The sequence below is a fragment of the Nicotiana tomentosiformis genome, chromosome 7 (assembly GCF_000390325.3).
Source record: "Nicotiana tomentosiformis chromosome 7, ASM39032v3, whole genome shotgun sequence".
NCBI lineage: Eukaryota > Viridiplantae > Streptophyta > Magnoliopsida > Solanales > Solanaceae > Nicotiana > Nicotiana tomentosiformis.
Genome location: NC_090818.1, coordinates 63,659,946 through 63,687,063, shown reverse-complemented (window position 1 = coordinate 63,687,063; position 27,118 = coordinate 63,659,946). Strand labels below are relative to the sequence as shown.

At 39.9% G+C, this 27,118-nt stretch overlaps 2 protein-coding genes across 2 annotated transcripts; both read left to right on the top strand.

Moving 5' to 3' along the window:
* The first annotated feature begins 16,275 nt into the window (after window positions 1-16,275).
* LOC138895687 (uncharacterized) lies at window positions 16,276-16,812 on the top strand. The gene is made up of 3 exons (XM_070180406.1): window positions 16,276-16,410; window positions 16,492-16,549; window positions 16,652-16,812. The coding sequence occupies exons 1-3, from the start codon at window positions 16,276-16,278 to the stop codon at window positions 16,810-16,812; spliced, it is 354 nt and encodes a 117-aa protein (XP_070036507.1).
* A 6,645-nt stretch (window positions 16,813-23,457) lies between these two features.
* LOC138895686 (uncharacterized) lies at window positions 23,458-26,399 on the top strand. The gene is made up of 2 exons (XM_070180405.1): window positions 23,458-23,806; window positions 26,329-26,399. The coding sequence occupies exons 1-2, from the start codon at window positions 23,458-23,460 to the stop codon at window positions 26,397-26,399; spliced, it is 420 nt and encodes a 139-aa protein (XP_070036506.1).
* Window positions 26,400-27,118: the final 719 nt, after the last annotated feature.

Here is a 27,118-nt window from a genome sequence, read left to right as displayed (position 1 = left end):
TCAAATTCAACCATCTTTTCAACTACATCGGTTGACTCTAACTCCATATTTTTCTTGGCTCCACTAACAAGCATGGATTCAGTTGGCGGATGTTCAATTCTTGATTCCTCAAAATAAAGATCACTTTCTTCCTCGAAGTTGGACTTTTCTTGAGCTCTTTCCGCACTCTCAAGTTGGTGGGCATAGTGAGCCTCAACCAATATTTTTATTTGATCTTCCCAAGTGCGAATATTCTCATCATTATAAGTCAAAACGTGTTTCATGTCCTCGAATGCCAAGTTGTGCTTCTCCTCATTTTCAAGAATGGCCTCCAACATGAGCATCATCCTTTTATTTTGAGCATTTGAGAGTTCTTCTTGGTTTTGATCATGTTCCAAGGAAGGATTTTTGGCTTCAACCTCTAAGGAAGGTTTTTGGATATCATTCACTTCCGAGCCTTTTTGGACCTCTAAAGCTTCAAACATTTCCCCCCATTTGCAAGTTCCACCTTTCAAGCGCCAAATTATTTTGGAGACTATTTTCCAAATGCTCCTCCAAGGAATTTTGCTCTTTGTTTCCTCCTTCAATCAGGTGACCACCATGAGCTTGAACTCTCCATTTTGACCATGCTCAACGTCTTCCACTTCCTTATCCCTAATATTATTATCACAAAATGTAGAATCATCATAGCGAGGGTTCGGGGAAGGGAGGGACAAATAAACACAATTATCCCAATGTCCATTTTGACCACCACACATATCACAAATACTCCACTCAGCCGCCGGGAGAATTTAAACAATTTTTCCATGAGTGTTGTCCTCCACAATAAGGACAAGGGTCATCAAAGTATGAACAACTACCATCCGACCAATTTTCATTATGCGATGCCATTTTTAAAAACTAAAAGAAAAACAAGAAAGAAACAAAAGAACAACAAGAAAAATAAACAAAGATAAGAAAAATAATTACACAAATATTCACATGTTTGGACCAACGCACATACGCTTATTTCTCAAACAACCTAAATATACCAAATTATTCCCCGGCAACGGCGCCAATTTTGATGGCGTCCAAATCCACTACGAAAAAGTAAACGGACATGGTCGCATGCAATATAATTTACCCAACTATGAGTCGAGGTCGAATCCCACAGAGAACAATATATAAGCGATTAGGCGTGTAATAGAACTATCACTTGTTATGCTAAGACAAACACTTAAAAGGTGATTGTGAATTTATTTATGTCTAAATACAAAAATATAAACTAACCTAGAAAACAAGTAAAATGATCAATGGCTACAAGCATGGATGCAATGGGAATTAACTCAAGTAACTATCCAATGTATTACACGATTTTACAAATATGAGCGAGTTTATGTTAATTAGCCTCGGGTAATAATTCTATATTAGCTTCTTCTGAAGACTAACAAGACTTACTAATTGAATTATCCCTAAAACAATAAAGAGATTAAGCACACCCGAATATGGCTACAAGTAGTTCAATCCTATCCCTAGGTAGAATATGTAAAGTGAGGGTTAAAGCCTCAAGTTCTTGTTAATTAATCTCTCCCAACCCCAAATTATCTTTCCCAAAATTAATTCGAAGTGAATGGGCGAGTCCTAGGGTTAGCTAATACCTTTGAAAACATTAAAGAACATGAATAATTAAAGAAATAATAACTCACATCATAATAAATAAAAATCGTTTAATACATAAGCACGACAAGATATTTAATCCACACTTTAAATATGAATATTCCCATAAACAAGATTCAAGTGTTGGAAAAAATACTACACACTTAGATATTCAATACAAAGCAAGAAAATGAAGAAATGAATATAAATGGGTAAGAAATAAACATAAATGGGTAAGAAATTCTCAACTAAAATCTTCAAATCTTCAAGACCCAAGTGTGTGTGCAAGAGCCTTAGTTCCAAAACTTGTGTTCTCTGGTCAAGAGATGTCAAAGATGTCCAGAGATTGGCCAAAGATATGTTTTTGATAAGCTAGGTTGTGTATTTAAGGTTTTGGAATTGAGAAAATATAAATTCCCAAGTCTGTCCAGAGCTGGAGCCCGTTGGCCACACCTGCGGAATAAATCATCGCAGGTGCGACTCCGCAAAAGTGGACTTTCATTAGCAGATGTGAAACCTGTGGGGAATTGCCTTCTCCGCAGATGAAGAACATGTCGCCACAGAAGTATTGTCCCCAATGCTTAACAAAGTAATAGTAAAAGAGGATAAAGAGTGGAGAAAAACTCCCTATGGATCCTTGGACATCTCTGTGTCCACAGCAATGTCAAGTCCCTCAATCTCATCCAACTGGATCTCATCATCCTCAACTCTGGGAGTGATTGGGTTGGTGAACTTCTGACGCACTACCTCGGCAGTGTCGGTAGCAGAGTCTGGCTCCTCATATTGGCCAGTTAGTGCCATTGGTGCTGAAAGTGCTGTTGGATCTTGGACTGAAGGGTGTGGGTCAATCAACATGTCAAAAGGGATATCTCCTACTACAACAAGTTTTGTAACCTGTATGCGGAGCTTGTCCACTGACTTCTTGGAGACGTGGGACTTTCTCATCTTCTTTACTTCTTTTCCTAGCTCTTCGATCACTGACCCATGTTGTACCAAGGTAGTCATGATGGTGTTCTGGTTCTCCTGGAGCTTCTTCAATGTCTCTTCAATTGACGGGGGAATCTGAGGTGTCTGAACAAAAGACTATGCTGCAATAGTACTGGATAAGTCAGACAACTTTACAGTGGTTATCTGCATCCAGTTGTTGAGGTTCGCAATGTCTGGGAGACTCACACCGCAGAAAGTGGGGCAGTAGGCATGGGCACCGGCTTCAAAGCCGAGGTGGAACCTGTGACAGAAACTGCAATAGGAACTAAAGATGATGGTGGAGGCATAGCTGCGACACTAGAGGAAGACTCGGTCGAAGTGGATGCACCATCAACTGTCTCTGTAACTATCGCCGCTGGCTCATTAGACTGGAATGTGGTGGTAGACGGCTGATCTTTTCTCTTAGGGTTGTTCACATCCATCAGTGAGTACCATGAGAAAGGCTTCTTCAGCCACACCTTGGTATCATAATCGGTCAGCTCTACCCTTGAATTCGTGTGATACTCTGTAATAGTGTTGGGATACGGGTAAGACGGTTCATCTTGCCGAGCAATTACTGAGATGTTGGCCGACATCACGACATCCAAATTAATAGGGTACCCGGCCATGATCGAAGCAACTAGAACTGCCTGAGGAATCGGGACACAGGTCTCCTTCTCGTTCGGGTCCAGTCTGCTGCAGACAAAGGTCTGCCACCCCTTTGCCTCAAATCTCAAAGTGCTCTTGTGAATAGGAACCCCTATTGTGATCCATGGCAGTGGAGTTGCTAGAATCTTTGCTAACCAGGGCTGAGCTTCATCTCCCATTGCATACTTCTCTAAGTATTCCTTCGGCTTGACATCTTCGAAACCCTAGTACGTGTTGAGAGTATTTTGATCAAATATGACTTTAAGGTTATGCATTTTTTTTACCTTTGTCCCCTTCTTGATATGCACCACATTGGCGTAGAATTCCCGGATAAGATATTCTTTGGCATCCGCCACACTCTGGGTGAACCACATCCACCCTTGCGCTCCTTGAACTGTCTCAGCATTGCCGGGTTATATTTCTCCAAATCCTTCAACTGAAACCACCGCTCAAGAGTAAGCGACTTCACTGGCCACCATTGATGGAAGCTGGTGAAGGCGACCAAGCTGACAAATCGGTCCTCCCAAACCTCTTTCTTCTTTGTCCTTTCAAGGCTGGAAACTATAGCATCTCCCCTTATGCCATCATCGGGGATGTCCTGAACTGATGTATCTGGTGCCCCAGGGATAGGTGTAGTAAATAGCTCTAAAGCCTGACTACAACTTTTCGAGCCCTTGGAAGTTCTATGAGATGTAGACGACTCATCCCTGAGTTGATACCTCCCTAGCAGCCTAGACTGGATAGTCGGCTGCTCTTGTACAGATGCTGAGTTGCCCTCTGATGCTTCCCTAGATGGGACATAAGAGCTGGTCTTGGAAAGGTCTGTACCTCTCCTTTTACCGGTTGTAGGTTTCTTTGTGATTGTTCTTTTTTAGCCGAGGGGTAAGGCACTCTTGCCTCGAACCCTAGAAGGTTCACCCCTCCCTTTAGTAGTATCACCTCTGCCTCTCGATCGAACCATTATCTGTATCAAGTAGAAGCAGTTGTTAGTTGCAATTCAATGTTCAATCAGACATAGGAGATATATAAGAAAACACTAGAAAACACAATGAAGGTCACAGTTAAATCATGCTTGCAGAATGAGGATCTACGGTCCGCACATTTGTTTTGCGGCCGCAGATGAGGCCTTGCGGACCACACATTTCTCTGTTGCGACTGCAGATGTTAAGTGCGGTCCGCACATTTTTCCTTGCGGCCACAAATCAGAAAGCCAACTCTCTGATGACAGAATTGGTTGATGTGCGGCCACAACATGTTTTCTGTGGTCCGCACAATTTGTCTTGCGACTGCACATTTTAGTCACAAATTTGTAAACACTCTGATGACAGGATAAGGGCAGTTCTACGGCCGCAATGGGATTTCTACGGTACGCATAAGTTTCTTGCAGCTGCAGACCTATTCTTTACTAAAGTTGCCCTAGACACAACTTCTGCGGACCGCACAATTTCATGTGCAGCCACAGAATTCTAAAAAAATTAAGAACCGTTCATTACTTCTATCTAGGGCTTGAAATTCATGCAAATTTGACATGGTCACAACATACAAGTATGAAAATACATTGACGCATTCGCTATAGAGCATGTACTAGTTCACCCACTACAGATATACCCCAACAAGTATGTACAATTGAATTCTATTGACAAATGGCCTAAAATTGACTAAAAGTCTACAAATTAAAAGAAAATGATTAACAAGATTATGAATCATACCAAATGAATGAGTGTGATGAGTGATTGATCAAAGATGTCTTATGAATGCACAGGTAGACTCGGCAAGAAACTTCAAAAGATTACTGTGATTTTCCTTAGAGAAGGAAAAGAGTAACAGTAGCCCTAGACATTTATTTATACTCTTGATGTTCCCTAGGGAAAGAGGGGCGAGTGTGGCCGCAAAATTTCATGTGTGGTCCGAACTTTGTTACCTGAGGCTTCAATTGTGGTCTCCATCTACGGTCCGTAGAATTTTGTTTGCGACTGCAGATCCCTTATTACGGCCGCAGGTTTCCTGTTGCGGCATTTTCCACTTTCCATTCCTGTTGTGTTCAAATGCACACCTCAAAAGAGGTACTAAACGATCATTTTCAAAAATAGAAACCCAACTAAGAGTCGGGGTCAAAACCACATGGAGCTAAGATGGGAGTTAGGGGTATATATATCAATGTGAGTGATTGAATTATCTAGAATGCAAAATAAAGAAAGAAGACTAGAGATAATTGTTTTTGAGGTTTTTCCAAATTGATAAAAAGCCTAGGGTTGTGACCATTACCTAGGTGTTTGCCTTATGGGATAAAGACGCTAATACTTGTTTTATTGATTAGGGTGTATTATAGCTATCAACTCTAAATTACCGACTCAATACCTCTCGGTCAGAGAGTGGTTTTGCCCAATTTGGCTTTCTCAAGACCAAATGGATATCACACAAAACAGTTAATAAAAGATCAAGTCGGGTTATTACTATATCTAGGTTGAACCTTTTAATAAGGTTAATCAATCTCTTGATTGACCCAATTCCTTGTTAGTTAAGTTATCCTAGACTAGGTCTCTCTTTCTCAAGTAAAGACTAAGTCAAATATGCATGAACTAATGTTTGCAATCATTAATTCCACAATTAATGCATGAACTAAGCTAAATAATAAATACCCAATCATAAACAAGCAATAAATTAGATACCCATAAAGTTTATACACTAGGAACCCTAGTAACAATCTAGCTACTCATACTTGGGTTTGAAGAAACTAGAGAAGAAAGTGTAATTAAACTCATAATGAAAGCTTAAAATGATTAAATCTATTGTAAAATACACCAAAGCAAAGTAAAGTTACAAAAATGGCAAAGAAAAACGGCTAAAGTAATTGCAGAGGTTCAAACATGACCTAATTTTGTGAAACTCGTCTATTTATACAAGGCTGAAAATCTCGGACAAGAATACCCATCGGGAGGTTCTGCGGCCGCACAATTCCATGTGCGGTTCTCAAATTTCTTCATCTGGCAATAGCTGGAGTTCTGCGGCCGTACATTTCTGAACTGCGGCTGCAAGGCAACTGTGCACTCTTCTGTGGTCCGCAATATTAGGATTGGGCCGCAAGGCAGTCTTCTGCAGCCGCACAAATCTTGTGCAGTCCGCAATTCACTAAGGCTATGGACTTGGTATTTTTGCATATTCTCTGATCTTGACTCCTAGCCCAACTTTTGTGGCCTCACAATTCATGTGCTATCCGCAATTTGCACAAGTTCCTATTAATTATCCCTTCTTTGTTTGCGGCCGTATATGGAAGTCTGCGGTCCGCAATTTCTTCTGCGGACACAAAATTCCTTATGCAGACCGCACATTGCGTGCTTATGTGCCATTTACTGCCTTGTTCTTAGAGTGCTCCTTTTTGGTCGAATTTCATCCCGGGAGCTCAACTTCCATCATTCCTACAATTTTGCACAATTTCATTAGTTTCGGGAACACAATTCAATGCTTTTAGACTAAAACAAAAGCTAAAAGGCACTAATAAGTTGTCAAAATCCCCACTTATCAAGCTCTTTTCACAAGCATCTGACCACTAGAATTTTCTTCCTTCTGTGTTAGTCAATGGAGAGGCAAGAGAAGAAAACCCATTCACGAACCTTCTGTAATATCCAGCTAACCCCAAGAAACTGTGAATCGCTATCACAATCATAGGTCTAGGCCAAAACTTCACAACTGCAATCTTCTGAGGACCAACCTTCATTCCCCGCTAGAGACAACATGACCCAAGAAAGTGACAGACTCGAGCAAAAATTCACATTTCAAAAACTTTGCATACAACTTGTGCTGACATAGAGTTTTCAAAACGGCCCTAAGATGATTGGCGTGGTCCTCTCGACTTCGTGAATACACAAGAATGTCATCAATAAACACTATCACAAAAGAGTCGAGGAAAGGCTTAAAGACTCGATTCATAAGATCCGTAAAAGTTGTTGGGACATTTGTTAGCCCAAAAGACATCACCAGAAATTCAAAGTGCCAATACCGAGTCCTAAAAGCAATATTTCAAATATCCTTCTGCATGATCTTCAATTGATGATACCCCGATCTTAAATCAATCTTGGATAAGTACTTAGCACCTTGCAACTAATCGAACAAGTCATCTATCCTAGGCAGTGGATACTTATTCTTGATTGTGACCTTATTGAGCCGTCGATAGTCAATACACATCCTCAATGATCCGTCCTTCTTTCTTACAAAGAGACCCGGTGCAACCCAAGGCGACACACTCGGTCAGATAAAACCCTTCTCTAGCAGATCCTTTAACTGCTCCTTCAGTTCCTTCAATTCTGTTGGAGCCATTATGTATGGTGGAATAGATAAAGGTTGGGTTCCCGGTATCGCATCGATCACAAAGTCAATCTCCCCGTCTGGTGGGATCCTAAGAATTTCATGAGGGAATACCTCTTGAAATTCATTCACAACCGGTACAGACTCAAGTGTCGGTGCCTCGGCATCAGTGTTTGTGACTCAGACCAAATGGCAGATACATCCTTTGTTGATCATCTTTGAGGCCTTAAGGTAAGAAATAAACCTACCTTTTGGCACAACATCATCCTCCGTATACTCAATGACTGGATCATTTGGAAACTCAAACCTAACGGTTCTAGTTCGGCAATCAAGTTTGGAAAATCACGAATAAAGCCAGTCCATCCCCGTGATCATATCAAAATCCACCAGCACCAATTCAATGAGATCGGTCGTAGTGTCTCGACCATGCACTGTGAAAATACAATCCCTATAAACTAACATGGTTTCACCAACTGGAGTAGATATAGAGAATGGCTCACGGAGCTATTCTGGTTCTATCCTGAATCCCATAGCAACATAAGGAGTGATATATGACAAGGTGGAACCAGGATCTATAAGAGCATACAAATCATGAGATTGGATAGTCAATATACCAGTAACAACATTTGGAGAAGCCTCTGAACTCTGGGAATCCCTCATAGCATAGAACCCGCTGGGCTCTCCCAAACTCTGTGCACCAGACCCAGCGGTTTCTCTCCCGAACTCTGTGCACCAGACCCAGCGGGTTTTGGAGTACCCCGAGCCGGAGGAAGTGCTGCGGAAGTAGTAGCTATTGAACTAGACGACTGTGTTATACCCCTACCGGCACTCTGGCAGGACAAAGGGCAATTTCTCTGAATATGTCCCCTAAGACCACACCCGTAGCATACAGGATAGTCCATATAACAGGCTCCTAAGTGCATCTTTCCATACCTAGGGCATGTGGTCCTCTGCTGTGGATGGAATCTCCCGCCTGATTGACCCTGATACTAAGATCCTCTACTTCCCTTGCTAGGCCTAAAGTGACTCCACTGCTGCTGAGCCGGCCCTGAAGGAGGTGCAGTGGCTGAGCAAAAGCCACCATTTTCCCATAGTTCATATCAGAATTCAAGGTAGATATAGCAGCCCCGATGATAATCAAAGGACTAAGTCCTTGCACAAACTAGCGAACCCTAGACTCCATAGTGGGCAACATATAAACAACATACTTGGAAAGATCGCAAATCTCAAAGGTAGTCCCACACGCTCATACTTTCTTGCTTCAAGTTCTCAAACTCGACAGGCAATAAATGATCAATTAAAGCATACGCAAACTCACTCCAATTTTCCAGAGGTCTATCCTACTCACAGGACTCCTCCAATAACTCAAACCATGAATACACCACCTCTTTCAGGCGATAGGAGGCCAATTACACTACTTCTATCTCAATGGCATGCATCACACGAAGAGTCTTCTGTATTTCATCTATAAAGTCCAGGGGGTCCTCCTCGGGCTTAGTACCCATGAACACCGGAGGATCCAACTGGCGAAATATGTTCACCCTAGAACTAGTTGAATCTCCTTGATGGCTAGAGGAAGTAGGTGTTGCATTCAATCTCTGGGCTTGAGATGCCACTCTGAGTCAATATCTGTATGGCACCCCCTAAGGTCCCCATTAGAACCACTAAGACCAGAGGTGGAGGTGGGACTGTAATGTTAGTTGGAGGATTAATCGGTTGCATTCTCAGCAGGAGTAGTAGAATCAGGAGGTGTTGTGGTTGATGGGATGTCTTCATTCCTTGATTTCTCACTCGTAACGTCAGGTGCCTTATTAACTGCCACTCCTAGGGTGGCATTTGCCCTTTGGTCGCTCCTTGACTTCTTCTTAGGCTCCATGTACTGATAATTAGAACAAGCATGAGTTAAAAAAGGGAAAGTCTTACAATCAAGCTTTATCGCACGATCTAGAATATCAAAGAAAGGTGAAATTCCTAAATTTCCAAATAGCCACTGAATTATAGATGTGGTCGACTTCACACCGATAATAAGGAATTTACTAGACATGGATCTGAGACATCCTAGGACACATTAAAACCTTGGGCTCTGATACCAATCTTGTCATGCCCCAACCCTAGGGAGTGCAACCAGGGCTCAACCCAGATATCCCAATCGAGCAAACCTAATCGATGCCTACTACCCAGCCTTACCCATGAATAATTTGAGAATCAACAACAAGAGATAGATGTGAGAGGATAAAGTGTACAACGTCATTTTTCACTACTTAAAAGAGCTTCATTAACAATTCCCAAAAGATAACAAGTTCATATTTTAAAAGTTGAAACATCTAACAATTACAACAACATTTTTAGTTTGCTACCCCATTCAAAATACAACTCACAACATGTCTACAGAACCTCTCAGTGGACATGAGTACAATATGGAAGTGCCTGCGACAAGGCCTCGACTATACCTCAAAATACAATGTACCAAAGTGGAAATGACACAAGGTCCCGAAGTAAAGTAGGGCTCACCAAATCAGCTAAGGAGAGGGTGTGCTTCTAACAATGATCAGTGCCCCCTGCTGAGGAACCACCTGCATCCATTGAAGATGCAACGCACCTATAAAAATGGACGTTAGTACAAATGGAATATACTAGCATGTAAAGACGAATACCCTCGAATAAAATGCCAACATATAAGGAAAGAAACGTGGAAGCAGTAAGAAAATCAATAAATGCCAAGACAAAACATAGTAAAATTTCAAGTAAGCAATAACATTTTAAGTTGGGAGATCCGTAGTGCTGACACACCACCATGCACATGGCATGGAGTCCGATCACCGCCCGACCGGCTAAGCCATCTCACCCCAAGGTATGAGGATTGACATAAAAACACAACATCACCATGTGCGCGGCATGGCATCCGATCTCTGCCCGATCGGCTAAGCCGTCGCACCACAATATTATGTGGGTCGACATGGTCTTTGCTAGCTATCAAATCATCCCAATAAAGGGAAATAATCTCAATATGATATAACGGGAATTTGTCCCTCAATCAACCCCTACACCGGAATGTGTAGTTTTAGGCTTGTGTATTTGTAACCCAGCCTTCCTCGATGACCTAACGATACTCCCAAAAATATTTATCATATAACAATTTCATATTTTTTTAAGGCCTCTCATGCTTCCTTTCATTTCATTGTCACTCTTGACCACACATGTGAATCATCATTCTTGGCACGGTGACCACATTTCACATTTCATACTTCCCTTTCTTTACTTTCCATAGGTCATCTTACAATATTTAAATCCATTTGAAACATTGAGAAAAATCATAGCTTTAACTCATAAGCATGTGAATATTCAAAACACATTGGAAATAAGCACATAAAAAAGCATGATGATTTGCAATTTGAAACATGAATTTAAAATCATAAGCCTTTGGGTGAATCAATCATTAGGAAAAATCCGAAACAATAGAAGTAGGAGCTTGAACAAACTATGCTTGGAGTTTACAAGAAATTCATGAAATCCGTTTCTATGGAAGGAGTTTAGCCAACTTACCTCGATGGAGCTTTTCTCAAAATTACTAAAATGCTCGCCCTACTATTAGTAACTTTAATATATAGAAGAAAAACCAAATTGAGCAATAATTAGGAATGTTCTCATAGATTTAGCTCATTTAGGCATTTCATCAAACATCAATTGTGCGAGATCGACTACAAGGTTCTATAATAGAAATACTTCACCCCACAACCAATTCTCCAAGTCCATAATTCATCAATATTAGTTCAACAACCTCCATACTACCTTCATCTGCATATGCATGCACAAATGAGTGACTACCAACTCAAGAATCATACCTCCCACTCCTCACATTTAACCCAAATTCGAAATTGAGAGCTAGGAATAAAACCTTACCTCCTTTGTAGAAGACCTTGTGAGTTATCCCCTTGAATTTCCAAGGCTTGAGGAAGAACTTGAAGAGTAGGAATGTTGGAGCTCCACCCACTATCTCTAGATAACTATCCTCTCTCTAAAATAATAGTTGAAGCCTTTAAGAATAACCTACGATACCTTTTTATTAAAATAGGGTCCGGTAAAAAAATTTCAAAAAATTAACCCACTGAGTCAGGTTTGTAAGGCCCCATAAACTTTTTCCTAAAAACCCGGATTCCATGATGCCGAAGTAGGCGTAGAGGCTAATAATAGTATAAATTTTCCAAAAAACCTTAACCCATTGAGTCAGGTTCGGACTTTTTGGATTGAAGAGTGCATTGGGGAGTTGAAGGAAAATATTGGGCAGAAGTAGGCATTTCTGCGGTCCGTTTTGCGACCGCAGAAGCACTCTGCGAATAGCAGAATGGCTGCAGAGTGGAGCACTCTTTTGAGCCATTTTTAATGTCATTTTTGCGGCCTAATATGCGACCGCATAACCATTTCACGGGCCGCACTCTTGACGCATATTTTGCTTTTCGATTTTGGGGAGGGAGGTTCTGCGGTACACTATGCGACCGCAGAACCGTTCTGCGGTGCATTATGCGACCGCAGAACAAATCTGCGGGCCGCATAGTGACCGCAGACCTGGTCAGTTCCTTTCCAGTTTTGGCACCCAAATTTCGCGGTCATTTTTTGGACCACATAATCATTATGCGGTCGCATATGCGACCGTAGAACCTGTTCCGGATCATCATTTTTGGGTTTTTAAAACCCGACCCTATGTCGTTAAATATACGCTTTGGGCCATTTTGAGCTTATTTCTGATACTTTTAGAGTGAGAGAGAGTTCTTAGAGTGGGGGAGAAACCTTCAACCTATTATCCATCAATTCTTGCTCAATCATTGAGGATTAACAAATGAAGTCTTCACCCTAAAGGTAAGAATCTATGTCGTACCTCTCAATATCGAAAATTTACAAAAATGGGATAATTAGAGAGACAATTATTGGGTGAGGGGGTTGTTGTGTTACATGCATGTATTCTTGAAGTATGTGGGAAGGTTGTGAGCTAAAAATGATAGAGAATGGGTTGGGGAATGATGGAATTTTCCACAAAAAGGGCCTTAAAAAATTGTTGCACACCTAGTGTTTGATAATCTGCTTAAATGAGCTAGAATCATGTCCATCTTCCTAATTTTTGTCCAACTAGTTATATTTCTAAAATAGATCGAAGTGCTAAGAATTCCGAAATATTTTAGAGTTTAAAGGAAGCTCAATTGAGGTATGTTGGCTAAACCACCTTCTTCTTAGAATCGAATCCCACCGTGTTTATGTAATTGGTGTAAGTCCCAAATTGATCATTATAGAATTGGCTATTCCTAATGTGTTTGTGTTGAAGGATGTATGTTCAATATTTATTCTAAATGCTTCATCATGTCATCTTGTCATTTGAGGATGTGTGAAAAATGTGGAATATATGTTAGAAATGTTGATACTTCATGTCAAGATCGAATAAGGAGTGTTATGCCAAATTGTATGAAAAGCCTCTATGTGCCTAAGATTCCCAAATTGCTCATATGTGAATTTAATGTCTTGAATGGGAATCCTTATTGTTGTTGATAATGTTAATGATGTTTGAATGTGGAAAAGAACCTGAATCATGAAATACGACCAAGCGCCAAGAATAACTTTATAATTAGGGTTACTCGTGCCATTGTAATGAAAAGATGGGAAAGAAATATGAAGTGAGATGACTGATTGAAAAGGGGTGATATCTCAAATGAGATGGCTTAGCCGATTGGGCCGAGATCGGACTCCGTGTAAGAACACGGTGGTATTGTGGATTGTGGCATATTGTCACTAAAAACCATCTAACCTAATAATACGGGAATTGACTTAAAAATCTATGTGATCCTTAACTTGATGTTTTAGTGTTATTTAAAGCTCATATTGCATTCTTAACTATTTCCCACTGTATTATTGTTCATTGTATTGAGACATTGTTTTAGTTTTACATACTAGTGCTATTCGATGGTACTAACATCCCTTTTGCCGGGGCGCTGCATCCTTAAATGGATGCAGGTAGTTACATAGCAGACAGTGTCGATCAACGATAGTGGCACATCCTCTTGCCAGCAGACTTGGTGAGCCCCACTTCTTCTCGGGGTCGCGTAGTGTATCTTTTGTTCATATTATTATCATGTCTCAAGGTATAGCCGGGGCCTTGTCACTGGCATTATCATAGACTCTTTTGTACCTTTCAGAGGCTCTGTAGACACTATGTGGGTTGTACATGGGTGCTAGAAAAGTCAAACAGATTATTTTGTGTTTTGATCTCTTATTCCACTTTTGTATAAGAGCCAGAGGTTTTAAAGTGTCCTAGGATGTCTCAGAGCAGTGTCTAGTAGAGTCTTTCTTATTGGTGTGTTGTAGACCACATCTATAAGTTGAAGGCTACTTGGACATTTTAGGAATGTTACCCTTTTTCAATACTCCAGATCGTGTGATAGAGCTTGACTATGAGATTGTCTTCTAACTCATGCGTTGAGGTTCACGGTAAGTTTAAACGCTCTTTCATTTATTCCAAGTAATGTTGTCATATGACATGACAAATGGGTAAAGGCCTGAATATTAAATAGATGGCACATGTATCATGTTGAATGAATGGTATGGCCATATAAGATAAGTATATAGTACCATAAGCATACTTTATATGAGAGGAGTGCTAGAATGGATTACCCACCTCCAAAGAGGCATTGGCGTGATAAATGAGACCTAAGCTTAAGTATGCTCATGGTACTATATACATATCAAATTGCTAAATTCAAGACTTTTATCAAAATGTGAAACATTCACCCCAAGTGGGGAAGGAAGGGACATGGTGAGGCTACTTATGTACAATAAAATGAGAGTAGGGCCATGTAGCTATGATGTTTGGATATTTTGTTGAAGACATGTGTAGTCTAGAAAAGTGGTAAGGGATAACGTCATTCTCTGAAAGGATATGCAAATGATAAACCACTAGTACAAAAATAACGTGGAAGGTTGAGAAATGTTAATTCTTCATATGTGACAATATACATGACAAGGTCAACGATACTAGAAACTAAGAGTAAAGTTTGCAAAAGGGGTTTATCTTGTTAGAGAGTCAGGGACAATGGAACCCAAGGAAGTACTACAGATCAAATGTGAAAGGCTTGCGAGTTCTTAGAATTATTGTTAATCACGGATTTGCGATTTAGCTAAAGTTCCAAGGCTTTAAGAAAGATAGAGCGAGTGGGAGAGATAAATGTGATGTTATGATAACCCAAGAGTGCATCTGGACTTGATAAAGAGTCTGTTAAGAATCTTACAATCAAGGAAGTGTTAAGTGATACATGGATGAACACACTTTCCCACGGATATCCCAACAAGTGTCGAGAGGAAAGCAGGATGAATTCCCAACTAAGGGAAAAGACCTTGCAATGTATGGAAGAGCGCATAGCTATTCACTAACTAGGAAGAATGAGGCGAGAAGGATTGGAAGAAAATCTATAAATTGAGATGGTCATGGTTATCGCAAAATAGATCGTATTAGAATAATGGATTCGCCTAGAGCACAAGTGTTAATAGAAGATATAAAGGATCAACTGTAATGCAGCCGACTTGAGTGTCGCTGAATATCAACTAAAAGATTTAGAGGGAGTTCATGTCTACATATTACATTGGAATGTGAGACTACTGGTAATGAAGTGGTGGTGTGATAAACTCAACAAACCAGGCACAAGGGTACTACGAGCTCATAGGAGGCAGATAAGTGTGTGGCACAATAAGGCTATTAACAATGAATTAAGGGCAAAACGGGATGGGAGTGAATGCTCCAGTCACAAAAGAAATATATTACCAGCATATGTTCGAAACATATTGAGAGAGGATGAACACTTGTTACGAACCAAACATGTTTAACATAATAGCTCTTAGGCTGCAATACCAGGAAACACTATTGGTGACTACAATACTGGGAATAAGGCGAGTTACTCATCAAGGATGGAATCAGGTGGACTAAGTCCTACACTTATAAGGTAAACAAGCAGTCGTCGTTGAAGAATTTAGGGGGATCTCAAGTTTCAGAAAAGGCCATGTTCGAGCCACTGACTTTTATTTGGAATTGAATATATACTAAGGGTGTTAATATTTGTTTTGGGAAGTGTTTAGCAATAAAGAGGGATCGTGAGAATGTTCACAAGGGAAATAAAGTGGTTTCTTAAAATCCTATAACACTTATAAGGATGAAAGAGGGTGGCAAAGAAAGGTCTAAGCATGATGTTACTTCACATTTGAGGCACTGCCATGCAAGTTGATGTTATCAGGGTGTGCGCGCAAGCTAGTAGATGTTATTCATTTTAAACAGATGGTCCTATAAGAAAACTGACCTAGTAATGTCTTTTGTTGAGAAATTTGGAAAACAACAAGTAGCAATTACTAATAAGATTGTAACCGTATCAATGAAATTTTTGTAGAACTCAATTCCTAGGAGGTCATATGAAAGAGAAAGTTGATATATTTGTTCCACTAATGATGTAATGTGGCAAGATGATCATTTATGCCTCTAGTCAACTCAAGGATCATGAGAAAAACAATCCACCACTTGACTAAGAACTTGTGGCTGTGATTTTTGCATTAAAGATTTGGCGTCATTATTTATATGGGGTCCATGTGGATATATTCACGGACCATAAGAGCCTTCAATATATTTTCAAGTAGAAGGAATTGAAATTGAGGCAGAAAAGATTGCTTGGGTTACTCAAGGACTACGACATCGATATCCTATATCACTAGGGGAAAGCCAATATGGTGGCAGATGCTGTTAGCCGGAAATATATGGGTAGTTTGGCTCACTTGGAGGCATGTCAAAGGCTGTTGGCCAGGGAGGTTCACCGGTTAGCTAGTTTAGGAGTTCGTCTTGCAGACTCTAGTGAAGAAGGGGTAATTGTGTAAAATAAGGCCGAATCATTGCTTGTTGTGGAAGTCAAAGAGAATAAATATGACTATCCATTATTGGTACAGTTGAAGGAGGGGATTCACAAATATAAAACTATGGCTTTTACTCTTGGCACGGATGATGGTACACTAAGGGACCAAGGGCGGCTATGTGTTCCAAATGTAGATGGTCTCCGGGAATGAACATTGATCGAGGCTCACACTTCTAGGTATTTCGTGCATCCAGGTTCTACAAAGATGTATCACGATCTCAATGAAGTCTATTGGTGGAATGACATGAAAAGGAATGTGTCCGACTTTGTGGAAAGGTGTCCGAATTGTCAGCAAGTGAAGGCCGAACATCAACGGCCTGGTGGGTTGGCACAAAACATAGAAATTCCAATGTGAAAATGGGAGATGAATAATATGGATATTGTGGTAGGATTACCACACACTCCGCGCAAGTTTGACTCAATTTGGGTGATTGTGGATCTGCTCACAAAATCAGCACATTTTTTGCCAGTTAAATCTACCGACACAGCGGAACATTATGCTCAATTGTACATCAAGGAAATAGTCAGGCTGCATGGTACTCCAGTTTCTATCATCTCCAATCGAGGGGCTCTGTTCACGGCAAAATTTTGGAAGAAATTTCAGCAAGGTTTGGGTACTCTGGTGAATCTTAATACAACTTTCCATCCATGGACTGACGGGCAGGAAGAGTGGACTATTCAGACACTTGAGGATATGTTGCGTGCTTGCATTCTAGACTTTAAATATAGTTGGGATGATCATTTACCACTCATAGAATTTGCATACAACAATAGCTATCATGTTAGCATTCATATGGCACCGTTCAAGGATTTATATAGAAGGAGATGTAGATCTCCCATTGGGTGGTTCGAAATTGGGGAAGCAGAGTTAATAGGTTCATACCTCGTACATCAGGCTATGGAAAATGTTAAGATCATTAAGGAGCAGTTGAAGACTGCACAGAGTCATCAGAGGTCCCATTTAGATGTTCATTGTACGGATTTGGAGTTCAAAGAAGATGATTGGGTATTCTTGAAAATTTCCCCCATGAAAGATGTAATGCGGTTTGGTAAGATAGGTAAATTGAGCCCGAGGTATGTCGGACCGTACAGAATCATTCAGAGGATCGGTGAGGTAGCATACAAGCTTGAGCTAACACCTGAGATGCCATTAGTGTACCCGGTATTCCATGTGTCTATGTTGAAGAAGGTAGTTGGAGATGTGTTAGCTATTGTGCCGGTTGAGGTTAATGAAAACTTGTCATATGAAGAAATTCCAGTTGCCATTCTTGATAGGCAAGTCCGGAAGTTGAGAAATAAAGAAATTACCTCTGTGAAAGTTCTATGATGAAACCAACAGGTTGAAGAGGCTTTTGTTTGAATAGCCATGAATTTAAAAAGTTGTGTTCTATGAAAATTCTAAGGGTTACGTTTTATGAATTGTGTATCATTTATACAAATCGATATTAGGGTGTTTCTTTCTGGTAATATATTGTATGTGAGGCCACGGTTGCTGTTGTTATGAGTTATGCTACGTCCTTGGTTTATGTATATGTTTTAAGGATGTGTTTCTGGGGCTCTCTGACAGGTGGATAGGCCTAGTTACAAAGGAAACTCTAGCAAAATTTTTGGAAATTTGGGGAGTTAGATTGTTACAACCCAAATTCTCGTACCTTAGATCACGCCGTAAGTTAGTCGACGTAAATCCAAGAAGAGATTATCTTTGAGATGATAAGAAGTTAATCCTATTGGTCTTAAACGATACAAGGGTGTATAAGAGTGGTTAACAAGTATTAGAAGTTAAACGAATCAAGGATGTTGTAACCCGTATTTTCGGGTAACACTAGAGGTGATTAATTGTCCCAAGAGGTCATGTTTTAATGTATTTGAATCATGTAATATCCGTATCATAAGTTTAGAAGTCAAGCGAGTTATGAAACAAAGTCGATAAAACTTGTCGCAACTTACATTTATAATTTTACTTAAACTTTAGGTCAAATGTTACTACCATTTCCTCCCAATATACTTGGAATTATGGGGTGATCGACCTATCAAATTGAATATCTATGAGTCTAGTTTCCAACGCATTAAACCGTTGTCGATACGATCTCGGAATAGAGAGATATTCGCGTTTTCGTGAGAGTGCACCAAGCAGCTCTCTATGGGGCCCACATAGGCGGTTTAAGACATATGGATATATATATAAGATACCTCAACCCAGTTTTAAGTCATTATTTTTCAGTATATTCAAACCTTAGAAATCTAAAAATACTCTCTCAAGGTTCTCTCATGATCCAAGACCCAAACAAAGGGCAAACAACACAAATCAAGTGTCGGGAATCCCGTGGCGCTAGTAAGTTTCTTGTTCTTCTTGTTGTTGCTGATTTTTGTGTTGTTCCAACTCGTGTGGGAGGTTGTTTTAAGTGTTTTATGTTCTGTAAATACTCCTTCAAGTTTTTAATATCAACCCTAAGTGATTTCAAGTCTTCTAAAGTAATTCTAGTGCCGAAAAACCCGAATTGATTGCTAGTTTCGCTTCCTTGTTCTTGTGGCAGAATTGGAGAGATATTTCGTGGAAAATTAAGGTCAAATTGGAGTTGTTATTTCTGTTTAAAGGTAAGGAACCTCTTACTCTATATATATATTTAAGATTATCCAAGTTGCGGCTAAGTCGTTGAAGCTAGAACTTGTGAAATATATATCGAAAGGCTTGGTGGTAATGTTGTTGGTTGGTGGACTGTTTTGGGAGGCTCAATATGATTATTAATGATGTTGTTTGGGCTGTTTGGTGATTTTATTGACTTGTGTGAAGTCATATAAATAGGGGAGGTGCTGTCCGTTTCATCGTAAAATAGGTTGCGGTCGATACATAATAGTTACGACGCTTAAACGATAATGATAGTGTCATTTCTCTTATTGTAGACTAAGGAGTCGTGACATTTGTATAGCTTGAGGTTGGGCAGTATATACAAGGTATGTGAGGCTATCCCCTTCATTCTTTTGCACGACTCCGATTGTACATAATGTAATAAACGAGCTCCCAAAGATACTCTACTCTTAGAAGCTAGCAGTACTTACATTGCTGCCCTTCTTATGAAACGATTGATATTGATGTTACTTCTATTATTCTTATGTTATCAATGTTGTTGGTAGTTCCTGATTCTTATAAGATTCTTGATGAAGAGTTAATCCTAATAACGTGTACGAAGGATACCAACCTTACGTCACTCCGAAAGGTTCAAAATGTGATTCCAATGAGTCCAGCATGCATCATATATATGTATCTATTTTACTCTACCGAGCCGCGCTATAGTTGGCCGGGTATGGCACCTATTGTGCAACCACTGATCAGTTGGGTTTTACCGAGCTCCACGTGGCCGGGTACGATTCTACCGAGCCCTATGATGGCCGGGTACGTTTTACCGAGCCTATTATGGCCGGGTACGATATGATGATGATGATGCCCACAAAGGCATATGTTTTAAACGTTTATGTATATATATATGTATGTATCATGTATTTCATGTCAGTAGCCCTCAGAGGTACCCAGATGTCACAGGTTGTATATTCCCTATCACTGTTTACATTATTGTTCTTACTTATGCTATTCTGCCTTACATACTCAGTACTTTATTCGTACTGACGTCCTTTTTATTTGTGGACGCTGCATGTCGTGCTGCAGGTCCTGATAGACGGGTAGACGCAGCTCCCCCATCACAGTAGGCTATCCGGTTCAGCGTTATTGGCAAGATCCTTTCTCCGGACTTGCCGTGGTCTTGGTATGCATTTTTGTTATAGACCTTATGGGTATGTCGGGGCCCTGTTCCGGCAATGTTGTAGCACTTATGTTCTTTTAGAGGCTCATAGACAGGTGTCGACTCATGGTAGCTCGTACCTTATATATAGTTTCTTGACAGTCTTGTCGTCCCATGTTATGTATGTTCATGACATTATCTTTCATTGTTGGATGTTCATGATCCATGTCTACCATTTATATTGATCTTGTCGGCCCTTAAAGATAATAAGGAAGGTTAGATAAAATGTACGTTGGTGCTCGGCAAGTATGGCCCGGGTGCTAGTCATGACCCTCCAGTTGGGTCGTGACAAACTTGGTATCAGAGCAAGTCTGTCCTAGGGGATGTCTATGAGCCGTGTCTAGTAGAGTTTTGGAAGAAAAACCTGGATTCCGTGATGCCGAAGTAGGTCTAGAGGTTAATAATAGTGCGATGGGGAGTTGAAGGAAAATATTGGGCAGAAGTAGGCATTTCTGTGGTCCGTTCTGCGACCGCAGAAGCACTCTGCGGACCGCAGAAGCACTCTGCGGACCGCAGAGTGGAACAGTCTTTTGGGCCAATTTTAATCTCATTTTTGTGGCCCATTATGGGACCGCATAACTATTTTATGGGCAGCACTCTTGTCACATATCCCGCTTTGGGATTTTTCGAAGGGAGGTTCTACAGTGCACTATGCGATGACAGAACTGTTCTGCGGTGCATTATGCGACCGCAGAATAGGTCTGCGGGCCGCATAGTGACCGCAGACCTAGTCAGTTCCTTTCTTGTTTTGGCACCCAAATTTCGCTGTCATTTCGCGGAACGCATAAATCATTATACGGTGGCATGTGCGACGCAGAACCTATTTCGGAGCTTCATTTTTGGATTTTTAAAACCCGACCATACTTCGTTAAATGTACCTTTTGGGCCATTTTTGAGCTCATTTTTGATACTTTTATAGTGAGAGAGAGTTCTTAGAGTGGGGGAGCAACCTACAACCTATTATCCATCAATTCTTGCTCAATCATTGAGGATTAACAAAGGAAGTCTTCACCCTAAAGGTAAGAATCTATGTCCTAGCTCTCGATTTGGAAAAATTACAAAAATGGGATAATTAGAGAGACAATTATTGGGTGTGGGGGTTGTTGTCTTTCATGAATGTATTATTGAAGTATGTGGGAAGGTTGTAAGCTAAAAATGGTAGATAATGGGTTGGGGAATGATGGAATCTTCCACAAAAGGGCCTTAAACCGTTGTTGCACACCTAGTGTTTGATAATATGCTCAAATGAGCTAGAATCATGACCATCTTCCTAATTTTGGTCCAACTTGTTATATTTCTAAAACAGATCGAAGTGCTAAGAATTCCGGAATGTTTTACAGTTTAAAGTAAGTTCGGGTGAGGTATGTTGGCTAAACCCCCTTCTTCTTAGAATCGAATCCCACTGTGTTCATGTAATTGGTGTAAGTCCCAAATTTATCATTATAGAATTTGCTATTCCTAATGTGCTTGTGTTGAAGGATGTATGTTAAATATTTATTCTTAATGCTTCATCATGTCATCTTTTCATTTGAGGATGTGTTCAAAATGTGGAATATGTGTTAGAAATGTTGATACTTCATGTCAAGATCGAATAAAGATTTTCATGCCAAATTGTATGAAAAGCCTCTATGTTCCTAAGATTCCCAAATTGCTTACATGTGAATTTAATATCTTCAATGGGAAGCCTTATTGTTGTTGATAATGTTAATGATGTTTGAATGTGGAAAAGAACCTGAATCATGAAATACGGCCAAGCGTCAAGAATAACTTTATAATTGGGGACACCCGTGCCATTGTATTGAAAATATGGGAAAGAAATATGAAGTGAGAACTTATTGAAAAGGGGTGATGTCTCGAATGAGATGGCTTAGCCGATCGGGCCGAGATCGGACTTCATGTAAGAACACGGTAGTCTTGTGGATGAAATTGTAAATATGGTTGATGTCTTAGATAAGATGGCCTAGCCGATCGGGACGAGATCGGACTCCGTGTAAGAAGACGGTGGTATTGTGGATTCTGGCATATTGGCACTAAAAACCATCCAACCTAATAATGCGGAAATTGACTTAAAATTCTATGTGATCCTTAACTTGATGTTTTAGTGTTATTTAAAGCTCATATTGCATTCTTGACTGTTTCCCCCTTTATTATTGTTCATTCTATTGAGACAGTGCTTTAGTTTCACATACTAGTGCTATTCGACGGTACTAACGTCTGTTTTGCCGGGGACACTGCATCTTTAAATGGATGCATGTAGTTATATAGCAGGCAGTGTCGATCAGTGATAGTGGCGCATCCTCTTCCTAGCAGACTTGGTGAACCTCACTTCATCCTGGGGTCACGTATTGTATCATTTATTCATATTATTATCACGTCTCAAGGTATAGCCGGGGCCTTGTCGTCGGCACTATCTTATACTTTTTTGTACTTTTTAGAGGCTCCGTAGACACTATGTGAGTTGTACATGGGTGCTAGAAAAGTCAAACAGATTATGTTGTATTTTGATCTCTTGTTCCACTTTAGACTATAAAAAGGTGTGTATTTTGAGACTTAAAAGTGAAGTAATCAATAGAAAGGTTTTGGTATTGTATTCATGATCTCCCTATTATCTAACTAATGAATATATGTCACCTCGTTTTCCATGAGTGAGTTTGGGGTAGAAAGTATCAAGCAGGCTTGCTTGGTCGGGTTCACTCGGTTGAGCGCCAGTCGCGCTCCCCGAGTTTGGGGTATAGTTCCGCGGTCAGCATAACAGCTCTACGGCCGCATAATGGACCGCAGAATTGGTTACCAACTCCACAAATGCATTGCATAATCCAAAAGGTCTGTACAACCTTCAAACATATTAGCCTACCTCGGCACTATAAAGTCTCAAATTCTTGGCGAACTTTTACGGGACCTTAAAAAATTTTATCCCTAGCCATGTTTGCCTAAAACAATACCTATCACTTAAGCATCCAGATAGCTTCGTACAAGACCTTATATGGAAGGCAATGCCATTCGCTGATTGGTTGGTTTTCCGTGAGAGGTTAGATTGTTTGGAAAAGATTTCGTTCGTGATGCTTTGAAAAAAGGTTAAGATTATTAAGGAGCAACGTCATACAGCTCTATCTAGACAGAAGAGTTATGCAAACCGGAAGGTTCAGGGTGTGGCTTTCATGGTGGGTGAGAAAGTTTTTCTCTGAGTGTTGCCTATAAAAGGCCTGATGCGGTTTGAGAAGAAGGGCAAGTTGAGCCCGAAGTTTATTGGCCCGTTTGAGATCTTGCAGAATGTTGGAGATGTTTCTTATAGGCTTGCATTGCCTCCTAGCCTAGCAGAGGTACATTCGATATTTCACTTTTCCATGCTTCGGAAGTACCATGAGGATAGATCGCATGTTATAGACTTTGGCACGGTGCAACTTGATGAAACTTTGGCCTATGAGGAAGAGCTGCTGGCTATTCTAGACTGGCTGGTTCCTAAGTTGAGATCAAAGAGTTTTTCTTTCGTGAAAGTGCAGTTGAGAGGTCAGCCGATTGAGGAGGATACATGGGAGTTTGAGTCGGATATACAGAGTAAATACTCCCCACCTTTTTACCAATCCAGGTACTTTTCTATGTTCGTTCGAGAACGTACATTTTTTTTTTGAGGTGGAGAATGTGATAACCTGATAGGTCATTTTGAGTACTAGCCTTAATTTCAGTGTTCCAAGACCCCTCATAGCTTCATTTGATTTTTTTTGATTTGCGTGCATGGTCCGTGTCACTTTTCGAAAAGCTTTTACGTAAAACTTTAAAGAGCAAAGTGATTTTTGACTTAAAATAATGTTTGGGTTGACCACGATCAATATTATTAGTAAACGACCTCGGATCGGTATTTTGACAATTCAAGTAGGTTCTCATGATTTTTTGGACTTGTACGCATGCTTGGCTGGGTCCTGAGTTATGCGGGTGCATTTCAGTGCATTATGTGAAAGTTGGCAAACAATTGGGTTTTAGGTTGAAATCTTGAGTTTTGCTGATCAATTCTTGTTATTTAATGTTATTTTGATGATTTGAGGTAGCGGACAAGATTTTAAGATTTTATTATCCTTGTGTGCATGTTCGGTATGGAGCCCGAGGGGCTCAGGAAAGTTTCGGATATATTTTGGAATGTTTTGGAATGACTAGTGGTATCTAATGCTGGCGTGGGTCTGCATCGCTTTTGTGGTCAATCGACCGCATCTGCAATAAAGGGTCTGGCTAGGTGTCTTCGCATTTGCAAGGATTTGTTTGCTTTTGCGGATGTTTGACATTCCCATTTTCAAAGATTTTGGTCGCATTTGCGACCCCTAAGAATATAGGACAGATTCGCATATGCGAAGCATTTATCCGCATTTGTGAATGTGGACTTTTTGTATTTGCAATAAATATGTCGCATTTGCGACTACAATGGGTCAGATGCACTGATCGCATTTGCGATCAGTGTGTCGCATTTGCGGATATCGCAATTGGCATCTGCAGCTAGGTAAGGAAAACATGACTTATCTCTTTTTACACTTATTTTCAACCCTAAACACTCTAGAGGTGATTTTCTTGAGAGCTCTTCTACTCCCAAAATCATTGATAAGCAGCTTTAACTAGTTTGCAATCAATTTCATTACTTTTCATAAATTTTTAACATCAAATCTATGAATTTCATGGTAGAAATTAAGGGTTTTGGGTAAAATTTAGGGATTTTGTAAAATTGAGATCTAGTTTCTAAATAAATCACATAACTGGGCTCGGGGATGAGTAGGTAATCGAAACTTGGTCTGAATCTGGGGTTTTGACCAAGCGGGACGAGGGTTGACTTTTTTAATATAGCTCAAGATTGAACCTTTTTCATTCGTGGATAGTTAAAGCTTATTTTGAATTGTTTGTACGACAATTGGCAAGGTTCGGTTGGTTTGGAGGCTTGATTGAAAGGACAAGTCATGGTTGATCATTGATTTGGTTGCAGAAAGAGTTAAGTGTCATGTTTAACATTAACTTGAGGGAATTAGGACTCGTTTGGACTAAAGGCTACATGAACTATGTGTGGGGAAGGCGTATATGTAAGTGACGAGTGTATATGCGTTATCATGGGTCAAAGCATGCGGGTCGGGCTATTTACCTTTATATCATCATTTATTCCATCTTATATTTTGTTACATGCTTTGATTGCTACATATCCTTACTTGTTATCCATGCGTTACTTGTTATCTATCATTTAGTTGTTACTTGTTTCAATTTATTCATTTCTCGTTCAATATCTGCTTACCTGCTATATGTTCCTACCTGTATTAATTGTATATCTTCATTGTCTCATGTATTTACTTGCCTTTATTTTCTTTACATTACTAGTTGCACTTTATTATGCCATACCCAATCATGTGAGTCCTTTAGCTATTCTTGTATTAATGAATTGTTGAGTTTTGTTAATATAAAGTATTGGTTATTTTCTATTAGTAATGGTAGTTCCTTGATGTTCTATATGCATTACTACCTTTTGTGTTGAGATTACGGAATTTGGTTATGTTGAGTTGTTAATGTTAATGAGTTGATATTGGGAACAGGTTGCGCGCTGCAATAGTATTGAAATGTATTGATAGTGGGAACGGGTTGCATGTCACAACCCATATTGATATGATATTGGGATCGGGTTGCACGCTGCAACAGATATAGTAATGATATTGGGTTCGATTGTCATATGAAGAGAAATGGGTCCAAGTACAAGTTGTTCAAAGTGAAATACAATATGTAGTTATAGCTAGCAACTACAATTAAACTAGCTATTACAAAGATATACGTTGTATGCTTCGATAAAGCAGTATTGCAAATAACTCCAAATGCCTAGGGAAGTAACAAGTAGCACCTCTATCGCTCTCACCAGGCGCCACGTTTTGCATTCCATAAAAAATGAACAAGGCAATTGTGAATTCCCATTGATCATACCACTTTATGGAAGCATTCCAGCTCTGTTCTAATGGAAACCTTTGTTGTTCCATGTAGATTAACTAATTCTTGCTGTTCCGGACTTCATTGTGTTTAGTGCAAAAATAGATTGTTTTGCCTCTTGTTCAATATGAATCTAACAGGTTCTTATCCTAGCATTCATCTTAGAAGAAGCTATCCAGATTTGATGGAGAGAAGTATTGGTCAATCTTGAACAATTCATTGTTGATTTCTATTTCAACACACTGATTATTTGAAGTATCAGTAACAAGATTTCCTAGACAGTACCAAAGATGTTTCTGTATGACTTTGTGCCATAGTTGCCTTCTTAGAAAATAGGTGTCGTGTATAAACTTTCCATCTCCAGATTGAGTGTGAAACCACAGTGATACCACTGGATAATGATCAATTACTACATAATAGTTATGATCTTGCAGAGGCAACACCTGACCAAGTGAGTTCTGCGAGTAACCTAATATGTCTATTGCAGAACCAAACTTTGTATGGTTGTACACTAAGAATCAATGTTGTAGGCTAAGAATCAATGTTGTAGGACCTGCAAAAGTAGAGAAGTTGTCACAATCTTCACCTTGTAGCATTGTGTTCAACCTAATGTGATTGCTACCAGCATTATGGTTTTCATATAGTGTCTAATCAACTCCAGGATGAAGTTTTTTCCTTATAAATAGCACTGGCAGACAGGTTGAGACTGTATTGTAGAAATCAATTTTGAGACCATTATAGGCATGCATTGCAGTCATGAAGAATTTCATCAATCTGGTCCTTTTTTCTTGCTATCCTAATCTTAAGATTTGGTATCTGAGCTTTATCTTGATTGATTAATGTCTTTCCAGCACATGGAAATTCAGAGAAAGAGTTATGACATGTCTTTCATGCATAAGAAAAAATCAAGTTAGCTAAATAATCTGCCAT